The 20,534-nt window shown below is 42.1% G+C and overlaps 2 protein-coding genes across 6 annotated transcripts in view; one reads left to right on the forward strand and one right to left on the reverse strand.

The window, feature by feature from the left end:
- Ash2l (ASH2 like, histone lysine methyltransferase complex subunit) overlaps positions 1-8,285 on the forward strand; it is a 35,066-nt gene extending 26,781 nt beyond the window's left edge. For 4 of the 5 annotated variants that reach the window (XM_048792804.1, XM_015501266.2, XM_048792806.1 and 1 more), the window contains 4 exons: positions 2,440-2,532; positions 3,834-3,932; positions 5,122-5,181; positions 5,274-8,285. In XM_048792804.1, the coding sequence (XP_048648761.1) occupies positions 2,440-2,532; positions 3,834-3,932; positions 5,122-5,181; positions 5,274-5,381 (360 nt within the window). In that variant the 3' untranslated portion in view covers positions 5,382-8,285. Of the gene's footprint in view, positions 1-2,336; positions 2,533-3,833; positions 3,933-5,121; positions 5,182-5,273 lie in introns of those variants that run through there. The other variant, XM_048792805.1, reaches the window with a different exon arrangement.
- Positions 8,286-8,555: 270 nt separating this feature from the next.
- Positions 8,556-17,587, reverse strand: Star (steroidogenic acute regulatory protein). The gene is made up of 7 exons (XM_015501232.2): positions 15,918-17,587; positions 14,113-14,223; positions 13,709-13,830; positions 11,566-11,724; positions 11,239-11,423; positions 10,430-10,523; positions 8,556-9,819 (listed from the first exon to the last, which is right to left on the reverse strand). The coding sequence occupies exons 1-7, from the start codon at positions 15,979-15,981 to the stop codon at positions 9,706-9,708; spliced, it is 849 nt and encodes a 282-aa protein (XP_015356718.1). The 5' UTR covers positions 15,982-17,587; the 3' UTR covers positions 8,556-9,705.
- Positions 17,588-20,534: the final 2,947 nt, after the last annotated feature.

Raw genomic sequence — 20,534 nt, forward strand, 5'->3', positions numbered from 1 at the left:
TTTTTTTTTTTAGTTTTTGGCGGACACGACATCTTTGTTTGTATGTGGTGCTAAGGATCGAACCCGGGCCGCATGCACACCAGGCGAGTGCGCTACCGTTTGAGCCACATCCCCAGCCCCTAGATATGATATTTTAAAAAAATTTTTTTACTAGTCTGTATCTTCATTTTTATACTGGTATCTGAAGTTTTTGTTTTTATGAAGATTAATTTCTCAGATTTTTCTTTTATACTTCTATTTCTTTCTGTGACCTACAAATCTTTGGGTACCATCAAGTCACGAAATATTCTCCCATATTACCCTTTGAAAACATTATGCTTTTATGTTTAGGTCACCAATCTATCTTGAGTTCATTTTTATGTATAATGTGAAAGTCAAGGTTATTTCTTTCCCCCAATAGGAATATCCAGTTATTCCAGCACCATTTGTTAATCTCTTTCCTTTCTTCATTGGATTTCTGTGGTGTGTGGGTTTTTTTAATATTTATTTTTTCGTTATAGATAGACACACAATATTTTATTTTTTATATGGTGCTGAGGATCGAACCCAGTACCTCACACATGCTAGGTGACCGCTCTACCTCTGACCCACAACCCCAGCACCATTCTTTGGTGTTTTTAGTGGAAATTAACTAGAGGTTTATTTCTAGACTCTATATTACAGTAATCTATTTATTGTATTTTATGCTGGTACTGCAGTGTCCAAATTACTATGGCTTTAGAGTAAGTCTTTAAATTTGGTAGTAGATGCCCTCTAACTTTGTTCTAAAAATGAGCAGCCCAATATATCATTTTATTAATTGCATTACATAATCCACTGACTCTCATTTCCCGTCTTACCATCTGGAACCCTGGAAGGTATACCACCACACTAATTCCTGGTCTGTAGTTAAAAGCCTCGGTGGATTCTATAGGAATCATTAAAATTATTCACTTTTTTGTTTATATTATGAACATTTGATTTTAATGAATAAATAATTTGTAATATGTCTGTACAATAGAATACTATAGATCTGTTTAAAAGCAACATATGTTCTGAGGGACAAATGTTCTCTGGTGTATACTATTGAGTGTGAAAAACTCAAGAAACAACAAAATTTACAATATTGTTGCATTGTATGACTTGTTTCTTTGCGTGTTTTTCTTGTGTATATTTTTGGTGTTTGTGTTTTTAATTTTGGAGATAATCGTATATGCTTTAGAGTCTCTGAAAGAGTAATACCAGGACACTGGAGTAATGACTTTTTTTTTTTTTTTTTTTTTTTTTGGTACTCAACCACTGAGCCACATCTCCAGCCCTATTTTTGTATTTCATTTAGGGACAGTGTCTCTCTGAGTTGCTTAGCACCTCTCCACTGCTAAGGCTGGCTTTGAACTCCCGATTCTCCTGTCTCAGCCTCCCAAGCTGCTAGGATTACAGGCGTGTGCCACCACACCCAGTTGGAGTTGTAAATTTTTTGCATGGGAAACTCAAGTGAGGCATAGTGAGAGAGAGATACTCTTCATTTTATATGCTTATATAGCTTTGATTTTTTTTTTTTATTTGGTACTGGGCATTGAACCCCCTGGGGTACTCTACCACTGAGCTATATCCCAGTCCTTTTTATTTTTTATTTTGAAACAGAGTCTTGCTAAGTTGTTGAGGCTGGTCTTGAACTTGTGATCATCCTGCCTCAGCCTCCTGAGTTGCTGGGATTATAGGTGTGCACCACTGTACCCAGCTCATTTATGAAGTCTTTTTATCATGCTTAATACATGTATGTGCTAAGAAATTATTAAATAAATAATGTATATATTTGGGAGTGAATAGTTAAATCAACTATTGGAAAGAGGTGACCCAGAGGCCACCTGTGGGAGAAACAGGAAACTAGGAGCAAGAAAGTGGTCCTTAAAATGTTATAGAATAAGGAGTTCAGGCTCTGTAAAATTGTTATTTCTTTCACTGAGATTGTTGGGGAAAACAGTACAAAGTAATTTAGGCTCGCTCTTTTATGCATTTTTGTTGTGGTGAGAATGTGTATTAAACGTATTTGTTTCTTCACAAATTTTCTTAGTAGTGGCCTCTTTTGAAAATATTTAACAAAAAATGGATGGATGGGAGGGGCTAGGGGTGTGGCTCAGTGGTAGAGCACTTACCCAGCATGTGTGAGGCACTGGGTTCGATTCTCAGCACTGCATATAAATAAATGAATAAAATAAAGGTCCATCAATGGCTAAAAAAAAATTTTTTTTTAAATGGATGGCTGGTATAGTAGTTCAAGTAGTTCAACGGATGAACGCATAGTAGTTCAATATCTAGCAAAACTCAATGGCAAATGTTTCTAATTTCTGTTGTAGAGCACAAGGAGTTGGTGCTATTTGTGTGAGTCTGACTTTATTTTCTCCATGATGATGCATCTGATGCTTCAATGTGCCTTTTTTCCCCCTCTCGGTTTTCAAGGCCTTGATAAAGTTCAAAAGTTATTTGTATTTTGAGGAAAAAGACTTTGTGGATAAAGCAGAGAAGAGCCTAAAGCAGACACCCCATAGTGAGGTGAGTCATGGTCATAAAAACATCAGAATTATAAGGCCTTGGGCTGGGGATGTGGCTCAAGCGGTAGCGCGCTCGCCTAGCATGCGAGCGGCCCGGGTTCGATCCTCAGCACCACATACAAACAAAGATGTTGTGTCCGCCGAAAACTAAAAAAATAAATATTAAAAAAAAAAAAAAAGAATTATAAGGCCTTGAAGATTGAGACCTGTCCCTTAGTGATAAAAGTGAAAAGATGAAGCCCAAAGGAGAATACAGGGATTTGGGGGTAACATATCTAGGCAGCAGCACAGCAAGTGCCCAATCCTGCCTACTGACTTTGTGCTCTTGCTGTGGTACCATGGTGTAGCTATTAGAGGGGTGATAGCATTCTGTCAGGAACACTCTGTAGAGAAAAGAGAGGTGTGATAAGGACAGGAAATTAAGGGAGCAAGTGAGATGTCCTTATTCTTTATCAGAAATATCAGGTACAGAGGAACATGGGCTAGGAGAGGGGGAGACCTCCCTGTGGGACACAGAGGCACCACAGGCTAATGCTCTAGAACTCTCTCTGCCTCCCCTTCCTAGGTAACAGATTGGGGACATGATTACTCATAGTCCTAGCACAGTCCTGGGCCAGCCTTCAGGGCCAAAAATCAAAAGGGTAAGGGGAGCAGGTGGAAGAAAATTCTGGGCCACAAACATTTTTCCATTAAAAATGCTGTGAAGCTACCTGGGACAGTAGTATAAAGGAGTACAGTTCCACTTATTTTGGTGGTGGGGGCTGGGTATATATGTGTGTACACACACACACACACACACACACACACACACACACGAAACCATTAAGAGATCTAAGGACAACGAGATATACCTGGTGGTTAAGAGAGCATATTCAAGATAATTGTAGGAGAGAACAAAGAAAATGAGTATTTGAAGACTATGACAGATTTCTAAGAGAACTTCAAATTTAAAAACAAAAAAGAACTTGAAATGTTTCAGAGAAATAACGACTTACATGGAAGACAGATTACTTACAGGCACAATATAATGAGGAATAGGAAGTACAACCGTTTGGTATATGTAGCATAGGAATTCAGAAAAATAAGAAACCTGAAGTCCACTGAAGTGTAGCGCATGCGTACATTGAGTTTTAAAATATTCTATAAATATAAAATATTGTTGTTATACAAGCTATATATTATTCTTAGAATACGTTATTGGCAGTCCAGTAATAGCACTTCTTAAGTCTTCTTCAAGTGAGTTCTTTTTTGTTTGTTCTTTTTTTTTTAAGTTCTGAAGTAAAACCATGATTCTTATTTCAGATAATATTTTATAAAAACGGTGTCAATCAAGGTGTGGCTTACAAAGATATTTTTGAAGGAGTTTACTTTCCAGCCATTTCACTGTACAAGAGCTGCACGGTATGTATTGTGTGTTCATCCTCTGAACAGAATTTGAGGGAAGTATTTTCAATAGGTTGTGATGATAGAGCCATTGAGCTGGATGCATATAATCCCAGCTACTCAGGAGGCTGAGGCAGGAGGATCATTAATTCGAGGCCAGCCTCAGCAACTTAGTGAGGTTGTAAGCAACTTAGCAAGACCCTGTCTCAAAACGAAAATAAAAATAACTGGGGATGTAGCTTTCAGTGATAGAGCACTTCCCCAGCATGTGTGAGGCCCTAGTTTCATTCCCCAGCACCAAAAAACAAAAATTAAAAAACTGTTCCAAAAACACTTGAGGTTTTAGGAAGTATTTGCTTGTGTAGATAAACATCATGCAATTAGTGTGTACTTTACTTTTCCTTTGAATACACTGTGTGGGATCCTTTTTCATTGTAAAGAATATAAGTTGCCAGGCACTGTGGTCTATAATCCCACCAGCTTGGGAGGCTAAGGCAAGAGGATTGTTGAGTTCAAAGCCAGCTTCAGCAATTTAGTGAGAACCCTATCTCTAAACAAAATATTAAAAGGGCAGGGGATGTCGCTTACTGGTAGAGCACTCCGGGGTTAAAACCCCAGTACTCACCCAATAAAACAAAAACCATTATACATGCATAAATCAGTTTAGAGTAGCTATTATACTTTAAAAAAAAAAAAAGATGATCCAGCATGAAGAGATTATCATTATATCATTAGCACTAGTTTGTTTTAAAACTTAACATGGAAATTTCTACTTTTTTTGTTTGTTTGTGGGTAGCTATCCTTGAAGAAGATAAAATAAAGAAATCTTAGGTTTTGTTTTGTTTTGTCCTAGAGATTGAATCCAGAGACACTTTACCCCTGAGTTGTATCTCTTGCCCTTTTCATTTTTTTATTTTGAGACAGAGCCTTGCCAAGTTCCTGAGAGTTGCTCAGGTAAATTTGCAATCCTCCTGCCTCAACCTTCCCAGTGTCTGGGATTATGGGTGTGTTCCAGTGCACCCAGCTGTTTTCACCTAATTTTTTATGTAATTTGGATATTGATAACTTTTAGCAATGCTAATGCATCTCATTTGTTCCATTAATACCCTGAGTATATACATTTAAAGTGAAAAATTTGCCATATCATATTAACTTTCCAATATTTTATTTATATTTTCCATGCCTGATTGAATTAAATTCACTCCAGGTTTCCATTAACTTTGGACCATGCTTCAAGTATCCTCCAAAGGATCTCACTTACCACCCTGTAAGTAATAGTAAAATGTGTGCATGCATCCTCAGCATCTTTATTTCTTTCTGTGGCTCTTTTAATCACCCTTTTTCTTATTTCTCCTGCAGATGAGTGACATGGGCTGGGGTGCTGTGGTAGAACACACTCTGGCTGATGTCTTATATCATGTGGAGACAGAAGTGGATGGAAGGCGCAGTCCCCCCTGGGAACCTTGACCATTCTTCTTTTTTTCCAGACACAGACTTTCTGGGGAATAAGACCAGGGTTTTTATTTTTGTTTTCTGTCAGATATTTTCCCAAAGATGCTACAGAACACAGCCTCTATTTTCAGCAAGTTAAAAGGCTGAGTAGGCTGCGGGAGACCCCTACCCTTCAACATTCCCTGCCCACTTCCAGTGACTCTTCTTGTTTTGTGTGCCATAAACAACTTGTGACCCCAGGATCCCACAAGCTCCCTGTAAAACTGGTGCTCTTCCACATCCCTGTCAGCTGGGACTTACTACCTTACTGTTTTTTCTAAGGAGTAAATAATAATCTTGTCCAAGTAGCTAACTTAAGACATTTCCTCCTGTAGGCATTGACTCCATCCCACTTGATTTCCATGGAGATGTTGAGCCTGTTTATGAGAGGAGCTTAAATCAGTGGCTGTATATTTCAAACCAATCTAAAAGCTATTTCCTTTTGGTGTGGGTTTGGTTATTAATTTTGAAATAACTTTTTCAATACTGGGATCTCTGAAACTCCTGGGTCTCTAGAACTGTAATGTTGAAATAAACTTGCCTGCAGCTTTAGCACAATTAGAACTATTCCCCAATAAAACTTGTTTCCAGGTTTGTGAGGTACTTGGCTTCCCTTCAGGTTGGGTTCCTCTCTGTGACAATGTCAGAAATGTGGGTAATGTTAGGAAGGGGAGCCAGTACTGGAAGGAAGAGTTGGGTTTCTGATTTATATCTCAATCCTTCTTCTATTGCTGCTCCTATTCTCAACAGCCAAATCAAGTCTCCCCTTTGTCCTATTAAAATTATAATCTTGGGGTGAATAGGAGTTTACAAGGTCTGTAAAAATCCCCCCTCCAGCTCTTCTTTTTGAACATGATATTGGGGGCTGGGGATATGACTCACGTGGTAGAGTGCTTGCCTCACATGCACAAGGCCCTGGGTTCAGTCCCCAGCACCATCATAAAACAAACTTTTTGAACATGATGTTGATATGTGCAGGTTTTTTTCCTGCCTTATCTTCATTCCTAAAAAAGTGCAGTTTTTAAACTCCTTAAAGCTAAAAGATAAGAATGAGTCTTCCTTTGGGTATCTGTGTGTGTGTGTGTGTGTGTGTGTGTTTTGGTGGTGGTGGTGGTGGTGGTACCAGGGTTTGAATGCGAGGGCACTTTATCACTGAGTTACATCCCCAGCCTTTTACATTTCTTATTTTGTGACAAGAGTCTGAACTGCTAAGGCTGACCTTTAAGTTGTGATCCTCTCATTTCAGCCTCTTGAGTAGCTGGGATTACTGACATGTACCCCTGCAACTGACCCGTCTTTTTAAACATGTCAGTGTTGTAGCAAATGTAGTTCCCAGGATTTCCCAAAGACTGATGCATGTGAATTTCAACCTAGATTATCAAATAGAGCTGTTCACTAGGACATAGGTGATATGTTGCCACAGCATCACCATGTATCATGACTCTTGCTTTTCTGAATATCTTTTTATTTCCCTGTTAAGAAATTCCCCAAGTTGCCAGGCACAGTGGTGCACACCTATGATCCTAGCAACTCTCCGGAGGCTGAGGAAGGAGGATGGCAAGTTCAAAGCCAACCTCAGCAAATTGATGAGACCCTAAGCAACTTAGACTCTGTCTCAAAATAAAAAGGTCTGGGAATGTGGCTCAGTGGCTAAGTGTCCCTGGGTTCGATCCCTGGTACTGTAAATAAATAAATAAGAAAGAAATTCCCTAAGTTTCAAATGAGTATTGATATCTTAACACAGTGACGTTGACTAAACATATTTGTCTTCTAATGAATCACACAGGTTTTTTGTTTTGTCCATTCTGTATCTTAACAGGAAACCTAACACAGAGTCAGTATGGTTATAGGCTGGGGTCTCAGCCTATCAGATTTTATCAGTTTGGTCTTAAAAGGACAGATCTGGTTATAAAGTTTTTAGATCATCAGAGTTTGAAGGACTCTAAGAAACTGAGGGTGATATTATTTAGAGGAAGCTAGAGGTAAAGTTTTTGTAATATATGACCATATATAAGTTATACACCCACTCTTCTAAATTTTAAGATTAGGTTTTTGTATATTTGACTTTCATAAATTGGAGATTATAGAAATAGTGAATTTCTTATTAATACTTCATATTCAAAAGAGTTTGTGGTGTGTGTGTGTGTGCATGGTGCATGCTTTTTTTGCTTTTTTTTTTTTTTTGGTACTGGGGTTTGAGATTGCGCGGGCACTTTACCACTGAATTACATCCCCAGCCTTTTGCATTTTTTATTTTGTGACAGAGTCTGAACTGCTGAGGCTGACCTTTAAATTGTGATCCTCTCATCTCAGCTTCTTGAGTAGCTGGGATTACTGACATGTACCACCACCACTGGCCCTGTCTTCAAATTAACATGAGTTCATTTGAAGGCTTCAATGACTACTCATCTGTTTTGTTTCACATAGTTCACAATCATATCAGTGACAACTTATTTTATTTCAATGTAAATTTAAGTGGGAAAATCTTTCCCTAGACATCACAAAGACATAGTTACATTGTTTGAAAGAACAAACTGTAATCCATTTTAAAACCATGGTGTTTGTTGAAAGCTCATTTCTTTACTGTCCATCTATTCTCTTGAAACCAGTGCCCATATTGTTTCAGCATATCTTTAAGCAAGTAACTGTTTTCTCTTGGTTGGTGGTGAGAGACTGTATTGTAGAAATACTCCTCTACAATTGTCCTCCCTCTTTAAAGCTCCTGGATAAACAGCAATTTCATCTATGCCAAAAATGGACTAAGAAACAATCAGAATAAATTATAATAAATATCAGTTGTTAAATTTTAATACCTCAATAAATACTAGTGTTCCCACTGCTGCTATTTTGTTTAATAAATAAACTAAATCTCTATTTCCAGATGGTGCAAGTCATCCATGCTATTAAACCTAGATGGAAATGCTTTAGGTGGTAATGGTTGGTTTTTCACTCTATTTATATGTAATAAGATAGTCCTATTTCAGTTTTTTGTTTTGTTTTTTGTAGATGGACACAATGCCTTTATTTAATTTATTTTTATGTGGTGCTGAGTATCAAACCCAGTGCCTCACACATGCTAGACGAACACACTACCACTGAGCTACACCCCCAACCCCTCAGTTTATAATTTCTCTCTTTGGGGCTGGGTTGTGGCTCATTGGTAGAGTGCTTGCCTGGCATATATGAGGCACTGGGCTCAATTCTCAGCACCACATAAAAATAAATAAATAAAGGTCCACCAACAACTAATAAAATATTTATTAAAAAAAGTAATTCCTCTAAATCCTGGAAAAGGGAATTTTCTATCACCATGTTACCCCTTCTTCCATGAAAATTAAATTTTAATGAAAAATTCTGGTAACAAAATTATCAAATTATCTAAATCCCCTGTAGTTTCTTTCCTTTTAATGAGATTTAGTTTAATTTAAAGTCTTTGTCCTGGACTCTTATAATATCAAGTTGTAATCTACTTTTTATAGAATAGAACTTTAAAACGAGTACAGACTGAAGTTTTCATGTTGTGATTCTTTATTCTGACTGGTACATATGAAATAAGTAGGGAAACCAGTCTCATTATTAGTTTTATATTTTTCCATTGAGGAAACTGGGAATATACTTCTGGAAGATACCTTCTGTGGTGAATTGCTTATTCTTTGGTGTATCCCTGTGCCTTGTTGGTGGAAGAGCAAAGAGCCCATGTGTAGGGCTCTGCATTGTTCACACACTCCTGCAGGGAATGGAGTTCTTGAGCCCATAAAACCAGTCCCTAATTTAGCAGCTCCCACATCCATACCAGCCAGTAGGATTCACAGATATTTTTAGGTGTGTGTATAAGGGCTCAAGTATCTTTCTTGGGAACCTTCTTTTTTCACAGCTAATCAGTAAATAGAGTTAGAAGTTTCTTCTTTATCATAGAGACTCATCTGATTTCTAATTTTTTTTTGTTTTTTTGGTGGTGGTGGTCCTGGGCATTAAACCCATGGGCTCTCAACCACTGAGCTACATTCCCCAACCCTTTTATTTTTTATTTTGAGATAAGATCTCACTAAATTGCAGAGGCTTGCTCAAACTCAGATCCTCCTGCCTCAGCCTTTCGAGTCCCTGGGATTACAGACAAGTGTCACTGCGCCTGGCTGCTTTGTAAAACTTTTACCAGTTTGAGTCGTAGTGTTATACTCTTCCACCCCCTCTGTTATTGCCAGATGAAGATCTTAAACAGACTTGCAGACTTTCAGCAGAAATTTTCCTGATCCGTGTGCAAGCCAAGGCAGAAACACATACTGGAACAGCATGCTGGTATTTAACACCGGGCTTCAGAGGCAGAGGTGGACTCCAGTCGTTTGCGCAGGTGATAGGCAAAATCCATCTGGGTCTGTGATAAGACTTGGTTGATGATACTCTTTGGCAGCCACCCCTGGAGAAGATAAAAGAGAATTTGGTCATCTTCTGGGTGGTGTGCTATTCCAGACACCTTGCACTCTATCACACACATGGGCTGCCTGGAACTTCATCTTCCAACTTTGTCTACAAGTTTAACCTTGGAAATGACCAGGGTCAAAGGATGGACTGCTTTGCTGCCTTATTGTCATCACAGTGTCAGAAGCACAGGATTTGCTGTCAAGACAGATATTAAGTTCTGTCTTCCCAACAGTTTTATTTTTTTGATACAGGGTCTTGCTAAGTTGCTTAGGACCTCACTAAGTTGCTGAGGCTGGCCTTGAACTTGCAATCCTCTTACCTCAGCCTCCTGAGTTGCTGGGATTATAGGTGTGTGTCACTATGCCCTATGCCCTGCCTAAGTTTCCTTCTCTAAAATTATGTTACTATACAATTGAAATTTGATAAGTGTCAGCCACTGCAGATTTTTGAGATGGTGGGATAGCATATAGGCCATCACTCAAGTCCCGTCCTAAGCAACTGTACTATCAAAAATGGAAGAGGCTTCTTTCTGTTATTATATGAGAGTGGGAAGAGCTCACTTTCCTTACTATCTCTAGCCCTGAGTCAACTCCCATACCCCTCACCTTGAGGTCAATACTGAGCAGCCAGGTGAGTTTGGTCTTGGAGGGACTTCCAGCCAGCGGATGAAGCACCATGCAAGTGGGACCTTGTTCAGCTCTGGTAAATGAAAAGTCAGTCAGGAGATGGATCAGTTCTTTCTTATGCTGACTATACTAGTCCCATTTCTGGAGTACCTTGTCTTTTTTTCTAATTCTTAGCAGGAAATACCCTTCTCCAAGGGTACTGACTTAACAGTTGATGTGGTTACTAACTCTTTAGAACAAGTTGTTGGTTGTAGCTGAAGCAGAACCTGGAGGCCTCCTATTGTGCCCTTTGGTTGCTAGACTGCAGGGAGGTCAAGGAAAGAATGCAGGGTGGTAGTACCATTAAGAAATTCAGGTGTCTATGGTGTTCTTTGGGGTGTGAATTATTTCAATATTTTAACCTCCAGTACCTACATACTTTAGAATACCAGCTGAACCTCAGTCTTACCCCTTGCTTTGGAAAATATTATATTAAGGTTCAGAGACCGGAAAGTTTGGTTAGCTGTTGACATAGGGCCAATCTTGTCTTTTTCTCTCTGAGAATCTTATAAAAGGAAATTGAGGTTGGGGACCAAGGATTAGTTTCTTGGAATTGTGGGGTTTCAGACCATCACATATTAAAGTGAATGCCCATCAGCCTGTGTAAAAGGGAAAGGAATTTTGGATGTGTTTGTTTTTGCAGTGCTGGGGATTCAACTCAGAGCCTTGTGCTTGCCAGACTAGCACTCTACCCACTAAGCTACATCCCCAGCCAGAGGAAAGGATTTTGAGGCTACTGCTAGTATTACCTGATAATACCTTTCTGCTCAGGCATCTCCCCAAAGTGTGTGGCTATGCCAGCTAGAACACAGGTAGAGCCTCTGCGTTTGGCACAACGCACATTCACAAAGTCACGGGGCCCCACGAGGTTTCCTGCTGCTTCTGCTGCCAACTCATGGGTAATAACTGTATCTTTTCCAATCTTCTGCAAGACCTACCAATCCATAAGGGAACCAGAATCATTAATTAGCTAGAGCTGAGGCTAAGCACCACCCACAGCTTGGGAACCCTTTTTGGCCCACATTTCAGACTGGGCCCTATTAGGTCCCTGCCACCCACACCTGGGTTTCCCTCACCTTGATCTCCTTGACATTTGGATTCCATTCTCCCGTTGCTTCCATGCGTTCCACAAGTTCTTCATAGAGCCTCTCCATGGGTTGGTCCACTATCACCTCCAGCCGGAACACCTTGCCTACATCTGGAACCACCTTACTCAACACTTTGTCTCCATTTGCCTGCCAGAGAAAGTAGGTAGAGGTTAGAGCCTAAGTCGCAAATTATATCAGGCAAGGAAGGGAGATCAGCAAAAGGAAGTCCAAGCTAAGCGCAAGGATACCTACCTGGACTGCTATCTGGCCTGGATAAAGATATAATCCCTGGTTCCACAAACTACACAACTGCCGAAGGCTGGAACAGGTTGCCTGCCTGCCTGCAGCCCTCTTCCCTCTTCTTTTTTGGTACTGGAAACAGCCCAGGACTGTACCACTAAGTTACACCCTCATCTATGTTTTTTTTTTTTTTTTTTTTTTTAAGTCGGAGTTGGACACAATACCTTTATTTTTATGTAGCACTAAGGATCAAACCCAGGGCCTTGCACGTGCTAGGCTAATGTTCTACCGTTGAGCCACACCTCAGCACCGAATTTTTTTTTTTTTTTTTGAGACAGGGTCTTAAGTTGCTTAGGGCCTGGCTAAGTTTCTGAGGCAGATTTCTAACTTGTGATTCTCCTCCCTAGTTGCTGGAATTATAAGTATGCACCACAGTGATTAGTTGACCCTTTTTTTTTTTTTTTTTTTTGAGATGGAAGTGAATGTTGGCTAGGTCCAATTGACTTCAGAAGCTCAAAGATCCTGAAAGACCTAGGAGTGGGAAAAGTCTATGGCCAGCCATATATATGCAGTTTTGAGTGGGATTTTCAGATTTTTTAGTTCAATATCTTGTTTTAGATGTTAGCTTGGTTTAGTCATTACACAATGTAAATATCAAAACAGATTTAAGAAAGTTGCCCATGGTTAAATAGCAAATTATATACCTGAGATTTGAATCTCAAAATATTTGAAACCAAATTCAGTGGTCTGATGGTTCAATCCTTACAATGACAGTGTGACTTCCCAATATTTGAATCTACCAACCCTGATGAAAACTGAAGTGGTCAATTTTTCATAAGTTAAGTATCTTGTTTTCACACCAGAACGATGCGGGGCCAGAGGTCAGTGAACCCCTAGCTGCTAAGAGTAGTGCTGAGCCTAGATCCCAGACCTCAGGTTTCTTCTTCTTTTTTTTTTTTCCCCTCTTGTACCGGGTGTTGAACCCAGGAATTCTTTACCACTGAGTTGCATTCCCAATCCTTCTCATTTTGAGAGCGGGTCTTGCTAAATTGTTGGAGGTATTGCTAAGGTGCTGAGGCTGGCCGCAAACTTGAAATACTCCTGCTTTGGCCTCTTGAATTGCTGAGATTATAGGCATGTACCATGGGGTCCAGCAGATCCCAGGTTTCTTTTTCTTTCTTTCTTTTTTTTTTTTTTTAGTTAAGTGGATCTTGTATTTCGTTTATTTATTCATACACGGTGCTAAGGATCAAACCCAGGGCCTCACACATGCCAGGCAAGTGCTCTACCACTAGGCCACAACTCCATCCTGATCCCAGGTTTCTTGACTCCCAATCTATTAGCCTATTATCTACATTATTCTGAGAACTTGAGCAAGGAGAGGTTTCACCTGAACCTTGAGTAATGGGCAGCATGTAAGCTTTTGCTTAAGATAAAGCCACCAAGGTCTCCAGTGATAGAGCCACTGGACTTTAACACAAGCCTTGTTACTGACTGGCTTCCAGTTAGGGTGCTGTGCTCAGAGCAGAGAACTCCAGACAGCTAGTCCAGACCACATTATCCCTGCAAGCTCATTAACATTAAAGATTCTGATGCTGGGTGATATGTCCTCTAATGCACAGCCAGTCCCCGCGGCATGGTTTTTCTAAATGGGTGTATATGTATTTGGAGGGTAGCTAAGAATATAAGGATAATGTTTCAAAAAATGAGTATTATGAGGAGAGAAAGTTATCTAAGGACATTCTTGGAAAAGGAGAAATCTCAAAACTACTTACTGCCCAGTAACTATTGCATGAAACAGGAAACCTGGGAGCGGTGGCCCCAGTGAAACAATAGTGAACAATTGTTTCACTTATAGTGAAACAATAAGGAACTGCAAAACCACCCTTACCTGCTGGGTTTCCTTCTTCCAACCCTCCTGGTTGCTGAGAATGCCCAGGGCCTTCTGCATGGCTTCCTCTCCCTGCTGGATATAGGCCAGCTCTTGGTCACTTATCTCTTCCAAACAAGAACCTGGATATACAGCCAAGGGCGGGGGAAGAATCCTTTCAGTGTCCCAGCCTCCCACCAAGTTAGCATCCTTTTGATTTCTGGATGTGCTTTTTCCACTGAAGAACCAAGACTAAAGCCAGAGGGTCCCATCTGGTGACCAGCAGGTGAACTGGTCTTGAGGAACTCCAGGATGGGAATATTCTCTCATAGTGGGAAAGGATAGGAGGGCATCAGAGCCCCATGCACATTTTCACCTTGGGGGGCCTCTTCCACTGACAGAAGCCCAGGAGCCTCAGCACTTACCAAGCAGAGAACTCCGACGCCGAACTTGGTTAATCCACACATTGGGGGTAGGGTTCCCCAGTGTTCTCCTCAGTTCTTGGCCAATGGCCAGAGCAGCTTGGTGTCTCAGCCCTACAGGGAGGGAAGGATATTGTTGCCAAGGACCTGGAAAGCCCCTTCGGGAGGCATCATTCCACCCCGACCCTCCATTTGTCACAGACAATGAAATTGTCTTGGAGATCGAGTGACTTGATCAGAAACAGATTCCTAGTAGAGAACTGAACTAGGACCAGGTCTTCAATGCCTAATTCAGTAATTATACTTCAGGCACTTTCAGGGCCCAGAAATCTACTTTCCATCTGGGGTAGTCAAGCTTGGCCTTGTCAAGACGGGCTATATACCAGAGCATCTGGAGAATATTTGTTTAATCAGAAAAATCCAGCTACAGGAGAATACAAGAAACCCATCCCCTGGCCAGGTGTGGTGATTCCCGCCTATAATCCCAGTGGCTCAGGAGGCTGAGACGGGAGGATCTCGAGTTCAAAGCCAGCCTCAGCAAAAAGCAAGGCACTAATGGGGCTGGGTTGTGGCTCAGTGGTAGAGCACTCAAACTAGCATGTGTGAGGTCTTAGGTTCGCTCCTCAGCACCACATAAATAAATGTATTCTGTCCATCTACAACTAAAAAATATTAAAAAAAAAAAAAAAAAAAGCAAGGCACTAAGCAACTCAGACCCTGTCTCAAAATACAAAATAGGGCTAGGGATGTAGCTCAGTGGTTGAGTGCCCCTGAGTTCAATCCCTGGTACTTGGAAAAAAAAACAAAAACAAAAAACTCGAAGGTCCCTTCATATCTGATGTCTGTGTACTTACTAGCAGATAGGACCCTTTTCATGAGGATGCTGCTTTGGGTGCCACCAGATTGTGAGCCAGGTAAATCCAGTCAATTTAGTGAGGGCAGCCCCACTTTGGGCTGCAGGGCTTTTAAGCAGTTTCCAACCTAATTCAACCTAGGATAATTTGAAAGGTCTCCTCTACATAGGCTTGTGTGACTTTCCATGGCAGCAGGGGATTTTTAATTTTGTTTGTTTGGTTCTTCCTGGCTGTATAATGATAACAAGACTGACATGACCTCCCCCATCCCTTCCAACTTCTCTCTTTACCTCACTCTTCTGCTGTTTTACTCCCCTTTTTCTTCTCATGCCCCTTCCCTGATAGAGTCTCAGGCTTACCAACATTGCTTGCTGGAATCAAGATTTATTTCTGCCTCTACCACTGTGGCCAAGACTTTTCTGGTACCCTTGATATAAGCCAGAAGGAAGGCATAGTCAGGAATAGTTGAAGTTAGTTGCATAAGTGCACGCCAATAATCCCCGCTGTTTGGGAGGCTGAGGCAGAAGAATTGCGAGTTTGAGGCTGGCTTGGGCAATTTAGTAAGACCTAGTTTCAATTAAAAAGCGGGGGGTGGGGTGGGGTGGTGCTGAGGATGTAATTCAGTATACTGCTTAGCATGTTTGAGGCCCTGGCTTCAATGCCTAGTACCAGCAAGGAAAAAACAAAAGTAGTTCAAGAACAATGAGAGCCCTGGAGAGAAAACTAGAAATTACAGAATCTGGGCAGGACATCTAGTCCAATTCTTCAGGTGGGACAACAGGTCTAGAGGGGGAAGAAATTTGCCCAGTCTCACTCAGTAAGAGGCACAACTGGGATCAGAGCCTTGGTGGTCTTTCTCCCTCTCCATGCCCCTCTCCATTATTTTTCTAACTAAACCAAGTTGCCTGAGAGTTTCTGGTAGGCGCCTTATGCCTTCTGCCCCTGGGGACTCACCCTTCATGTTGCGCATGTATCTGTAGGAGCTTCCAGCACACAGTTTGAAAGTTGCTAGTAGCATTGTTTTCTGGCAGATGTAGCAGTGCTGATGCTGCTGCCACCTCTGCTCTCAAAGGTGGCTTTTTGTTCCTCCACCTCTGGGTCCGTCCGGCAGCTGCAGCCTGGACCATTTGTTCTGCACCTTAAATGCCTCCAGCTGAAGGTTGTGCTTCAACATCAGGAGATAAGAAAAAGCCATCACTCACTGTGCAGAGGACAGGGTCAAGGATACAGCGATTGCCTCATGCTGCTGCTCTGGTCATTGCTGGGGAGCGTTGGGGGGGAGTAGAGTACGCAAAAGGGAGTGGAGAGATTGGTGCCAGATTCAGTGGATGGAAGGGAAAACAGGTGGTTGAGATGGGGCAACTTACAATAGGACACACAGTGCTCAAAAGTTTTTAAAAGTTCTGTGAAGCCCCTCTGACTCGCAATTCAATAGGTCTGGAATTGAGGCAAAAAAAATGTGCCCTGGCAATTGTAGTACAGGTATTTGGTGGACTGCCCACTGCACTTTGAGAAACACTGAGAGAGTGGACCCGGGAATCTTCGAAGAGAACAGCACAAGTCAAAGCTGCTGGAGACTAGACTCCTGTTCTTACAGATGAGAAGTTTGTGTCCAGAGGGCGGAAATGACTTGTGCAAGGTCAAACAGCTGGCCAGCAGCAGGACTGAGAGCATAACCCAAGTCCTCCAGCCTTTGAACATCTGTACATGCTTCCTCCTGTGGCCCCCTCCTGCATTCAGCTGTTCATTTTTTTGTTTATCCATTGATAGTTCCCACCTCTGCCATCCCTATTCTGAGTTATGCTAGAGCAAGAATGACACCTTGGGCTGAGTGGGGGATTCAGCGTGTAAGTTCCCAAAGCAGAGAGTAACCTGCACCTGGGCCACACCCTGCCCCCTTTCTCATGCTTCCCCTGAGCAGCTGAGGCTGTGTGGCTTGGAATGTGCAGAAAGATGGGTTGTTTGTCCCAGTTTTCATAAACATTTTTGGGGGACTGTGATGCTAAGCAAGGACTCATGGGACCTCCAAGTTGCCTCTGCTGGGCCACACACCATCACTCAGCACAGTGAGGGAGATTCCCTCCAAGCCTGTATGCTGCTGATAAAATCTTTTCCCTTCAAGGGTGACCTTAAAGCTGCTATTAAGCCAGATTCACCTGGTAAGAATACTGTGAATAGAAAGACTCACACTAGATTTGCCCCTGGCTTAGGCCCTGCCTCCCTTGAGAGAGTTCTATATCCTGTCACCACTGCTCAGAGGCAGGAGAGAGCCTAAAAGCAGAAGCAGCAGCTCCAGTAGATCTACTCTCTCCGTGTGCCTTACTGTAGAGAACGATAAGGCAAGATCTGCCCAGATTTCAACTCTGGTGAAGTGGTAGGAGAGGTCCTATGAGCAGTGGCTGGCTGGCAGCACCCACCCCATTCCTCAAGGCCCATTGCAGCCCCTCCTCCTCTGCTAAGCCTCCTTTAAGCACCCCAACCTTCAAGAATGGCTCATTCCTGTGGTGCACACCACAGGAGGGAATGACTCTGAGACATCATTGTTTGCTTGTTTTCTCTGTGGAACTGTTATCCCAGAGGCAGGCACCATGTCCACTTCCCCACTCAGATCCTGCCCCTGGTCCTAGCACTCAGCTCCAGGGCAGACAAAGAGTGGATTATTGCTTCTCTGTTAAGTGACCAATTGGGGAAGCAGCTAGCAGCACAGGTGCATCTGTCCTGCGTGTGAGGCAAACACTCTGCCAACTGAGCTATAGCCCCAGCCCCAAGTGCATCTTTTGATTTAGGAAACCTGCCTTGGAGGCATTGTTTCCTTGAAGAGTTTCAGGGAAGCTGTTTGTCTCCATCTTGGTCTCAGGCTGTCTGCCTTTCGAAGGAAAGATGCAGAGAGTTTGCTGGGCAGGCTGGAGGGCCAATATCCCCAGCTTCTCTCTATTCACCACTCAGTACACGTGCAGCCTCATGCACACGTTTGCCTTCCGTCAGGGGAGGTGGTGGGGAGTGGGAAGGGGGTTATGGAATAGGCCACGCAGATAATGTTCAAGGCCCTGCTGTTGCCATCCTGTGAAGAATTATGGTCATTCTGAGGAAGGAGGAGGTGGTGTGGGGAGGCTGGAGCACCGAGGCATATAACTGTTGCTGATGTCAGAGGTTGCCATTGACTCAGGGAGGGCGGGCTGAGTGACCTCCCCCAGTGCCAAGGCCCTCTTCCTCTCTTCATCCTTTCCAAGCCAAATGACTAGTTAACTCTTGCTGTCCCTCCAAACAGTAAGATGGGGAGGGAGGCCTAGGAATTTCCTCTGCTTCTGGAAATCACTTGAATCCAGTTCTGCCTTTGGATGAGGGCAGAGCTTCCCAGGAAGACCAGAGCAACACAGCAGATCAGAAAGGAGGACAGCCAGAGACCTGGCTTAATTGTAAAGTGCCCAGGTGGAAGACACCAGGGCCTAGGGGGAGAGGCAGGGCTTTGGAACAAAAAAGGGGATTCCCTCATTCATTCAGTCAACAATCCTATATTGAACGTCCACTATGTAGCTCTACAATTAGGACCCTATGAATTGGACCTTATGATCCAGAATGAATAATTGTACTGCAGATAAGCTGTTTGTGAAGTACCTAATTCCAGGAGGAAGGGAGAAGTACAATGGAAGGCTTCTGGGAAGAAGTGATGTTTGAGTTGAGTCTGGAAAGTATAATAGCCAGGTTTATGCTGTGGGTTGGAGATAGAGGGTACAAATGTGAACTTTATATGGATCGTTTTTTAATATTTATTTTTTGTTATAGGTGAACATAATATCTTTATTTTTTATATTTTTATGTAGTGCTGAGGATCGAACCCAGTGCCTCACACATGGTAGGCGAGCGCTCTACCTCTGAGCCACAACCCCAGCCCCTACATGGATCTTTAAACTCTGTGAGGGTGGGGATCATTTCCTACCAGTTTTTAAATCCCTAGTGCTTAGCATAATGCAGTTTAATTAATAGCTACTATATACATGTTTAGTAAATGTTTGAAAAGCAATGAAACTGACACTGTAGATTTTCAAGAGATCCTGGTATTCTTTTATTTTTAAAGGGTGGCCAGCCTGGAGATGAGAGTGAATCCTGGACTATATGCAGGCTCCATGCCTATTTAATATTAGAAGAATGGAGGGCTTCCCAAAGGAGTCACTGTGAAAAGGCAGCGGAGTTCAGGCAAATCAATAAGGAATGTTACTTCAGGCTTGAGATAATTAAGGGTTACCTGCCCCCATATAGTATATTTTCCTGCATTTCAGCTTTTACATTCCTTAATTTAAGTTGGTCTCCAGTATTTCATAGGTATCATCCTTATTTGTAGAAAGGAGGCTGCAAGTTCACTGAAAGCAGGGAATATCCCAGTACATCCTAGGAGTCTGGCAAGGCCTGGGGACTATGCAGATCATGAAAGTGAACGTTGAACACTCTTTCTGACTGAGGCACTATGTTGAGGGATGGGAGTGCTGGTGATTGAACCCAGGTCCTTGAGCATGCTCCACCACTGAGCCACACCCCAGCCATGTCAGGCTCTATTCTAAGCTCTTCACACACATATATAAACTCATTTAATCCTTGCAACAACCCAGGAAGTTGGTACTATTATTATGTTTTGGGGGGTACTGGGGATTGAACCCAGGGGCACTTTACCACTGAGCTATATAGCCCCAGCCCTTTTTTATTTTGGAGATGAGGTCTTGCTAAGTTGCATAGGGACTCACTAGGGTGCTAGGCTGGCCTTGAACTCATGATCCTTCTACCTCAGCCTCCAAAGTCACTGGGATTATAGGAATGTTGCACCACCCTTGGCTTATTACTCCTACTTTATAGATGACGAAAGCAAGGCACTGAGAGGCTATGCAACTTGGCCAAGTTCAAAGAGCTAAAAGAGAAGGAACTAGGATGCAGAACCAGGCTCTAGTCTGTGCTCTTGGTTATACTGTTTAACTTTTTGAAATCATGTTTCTCTCTCTAAAAAGTAGGGCTAATAGTAGCTTCTCATGGCATATGCCTGGCTAGCATATAATGGTCTCTCAGCTAATTTTAAAATGGTGGGGGACTCACTCAACTATTAATTTATGTTAGAGTCCCCTGTTTCCCACTTCATAGACCATTTCAAGCAGATAAGCTAGACTTCAGATTTCCTTTTCCAGGGATTTTGGTGGAAGATTTTGGTCTTTTTTTTTTTTTTTAATCGTTTTTTTTTTTTAAAGAGAGAGAGAGAGAGAGAGAGAGAGAGAATTTTTTAATATTTATTTTTTAGTTTTCAGCGGACACAACATCTTTATTTGTATGTGGTGCTGAGGATCGAACCCGGGCCGCACGCATGCCAGGCGAGCGCGCTACCGCTTGAGCCACATCCCTAGCCCGATTTTGGTCTTTTGTAATGACAGAAGAGCAAACTTGTGACCTAGAAAAATTTGAATTAGCTGCCAACATACACCACAGCCACAGAAAACAGAGCAGTGCTTTTCTAGGGGCTAGAAAAGGAAGGAAGGAGTTAAGTACAGTGGGCAAGGATATGTGAAAATATTCTCTGGATGATGATAGTGGTTA

The sequence above is a fragment of the Marmota marmota genome, unplaced genomic scaffold, assembly GCF_001458135.2.
Source record: "Marmota marmota marmota unplaced genomic scaffold, marMar, whole genome shotgun sequence".
Classification (NCBI taxonomy): Eukaryota; Metazoa; Chordata; class Mammalia; order Rodentia; family Sciuridae; genus Marmota; species Marmota marmota.

Bases quoted from the DNA above. Each gene is read 5' to 3' on its own strand.
- Star (XM_015501232.2), bottom strand. From the start codon at position 15,981: ATGCTACTAGCAACTTTCAAACTGTGTGCTGGAAGCTCCTACAGATAC. The intron at 14,224-15,917 runs GTGAGTCCCCAG...CCCTCCCTGTAG, and splicing joins ATACATGCGCAACATGAAGG to GGCTGAGACACCAAGCTGCT. The intron at 13,831-14,112 runs GTAAGTGCTGAG...CTGTATATCCAG, and splicing joins GCGTCGGAGTTCTCTGCTTG to GTTCTTGTTTGGAAGAGATA.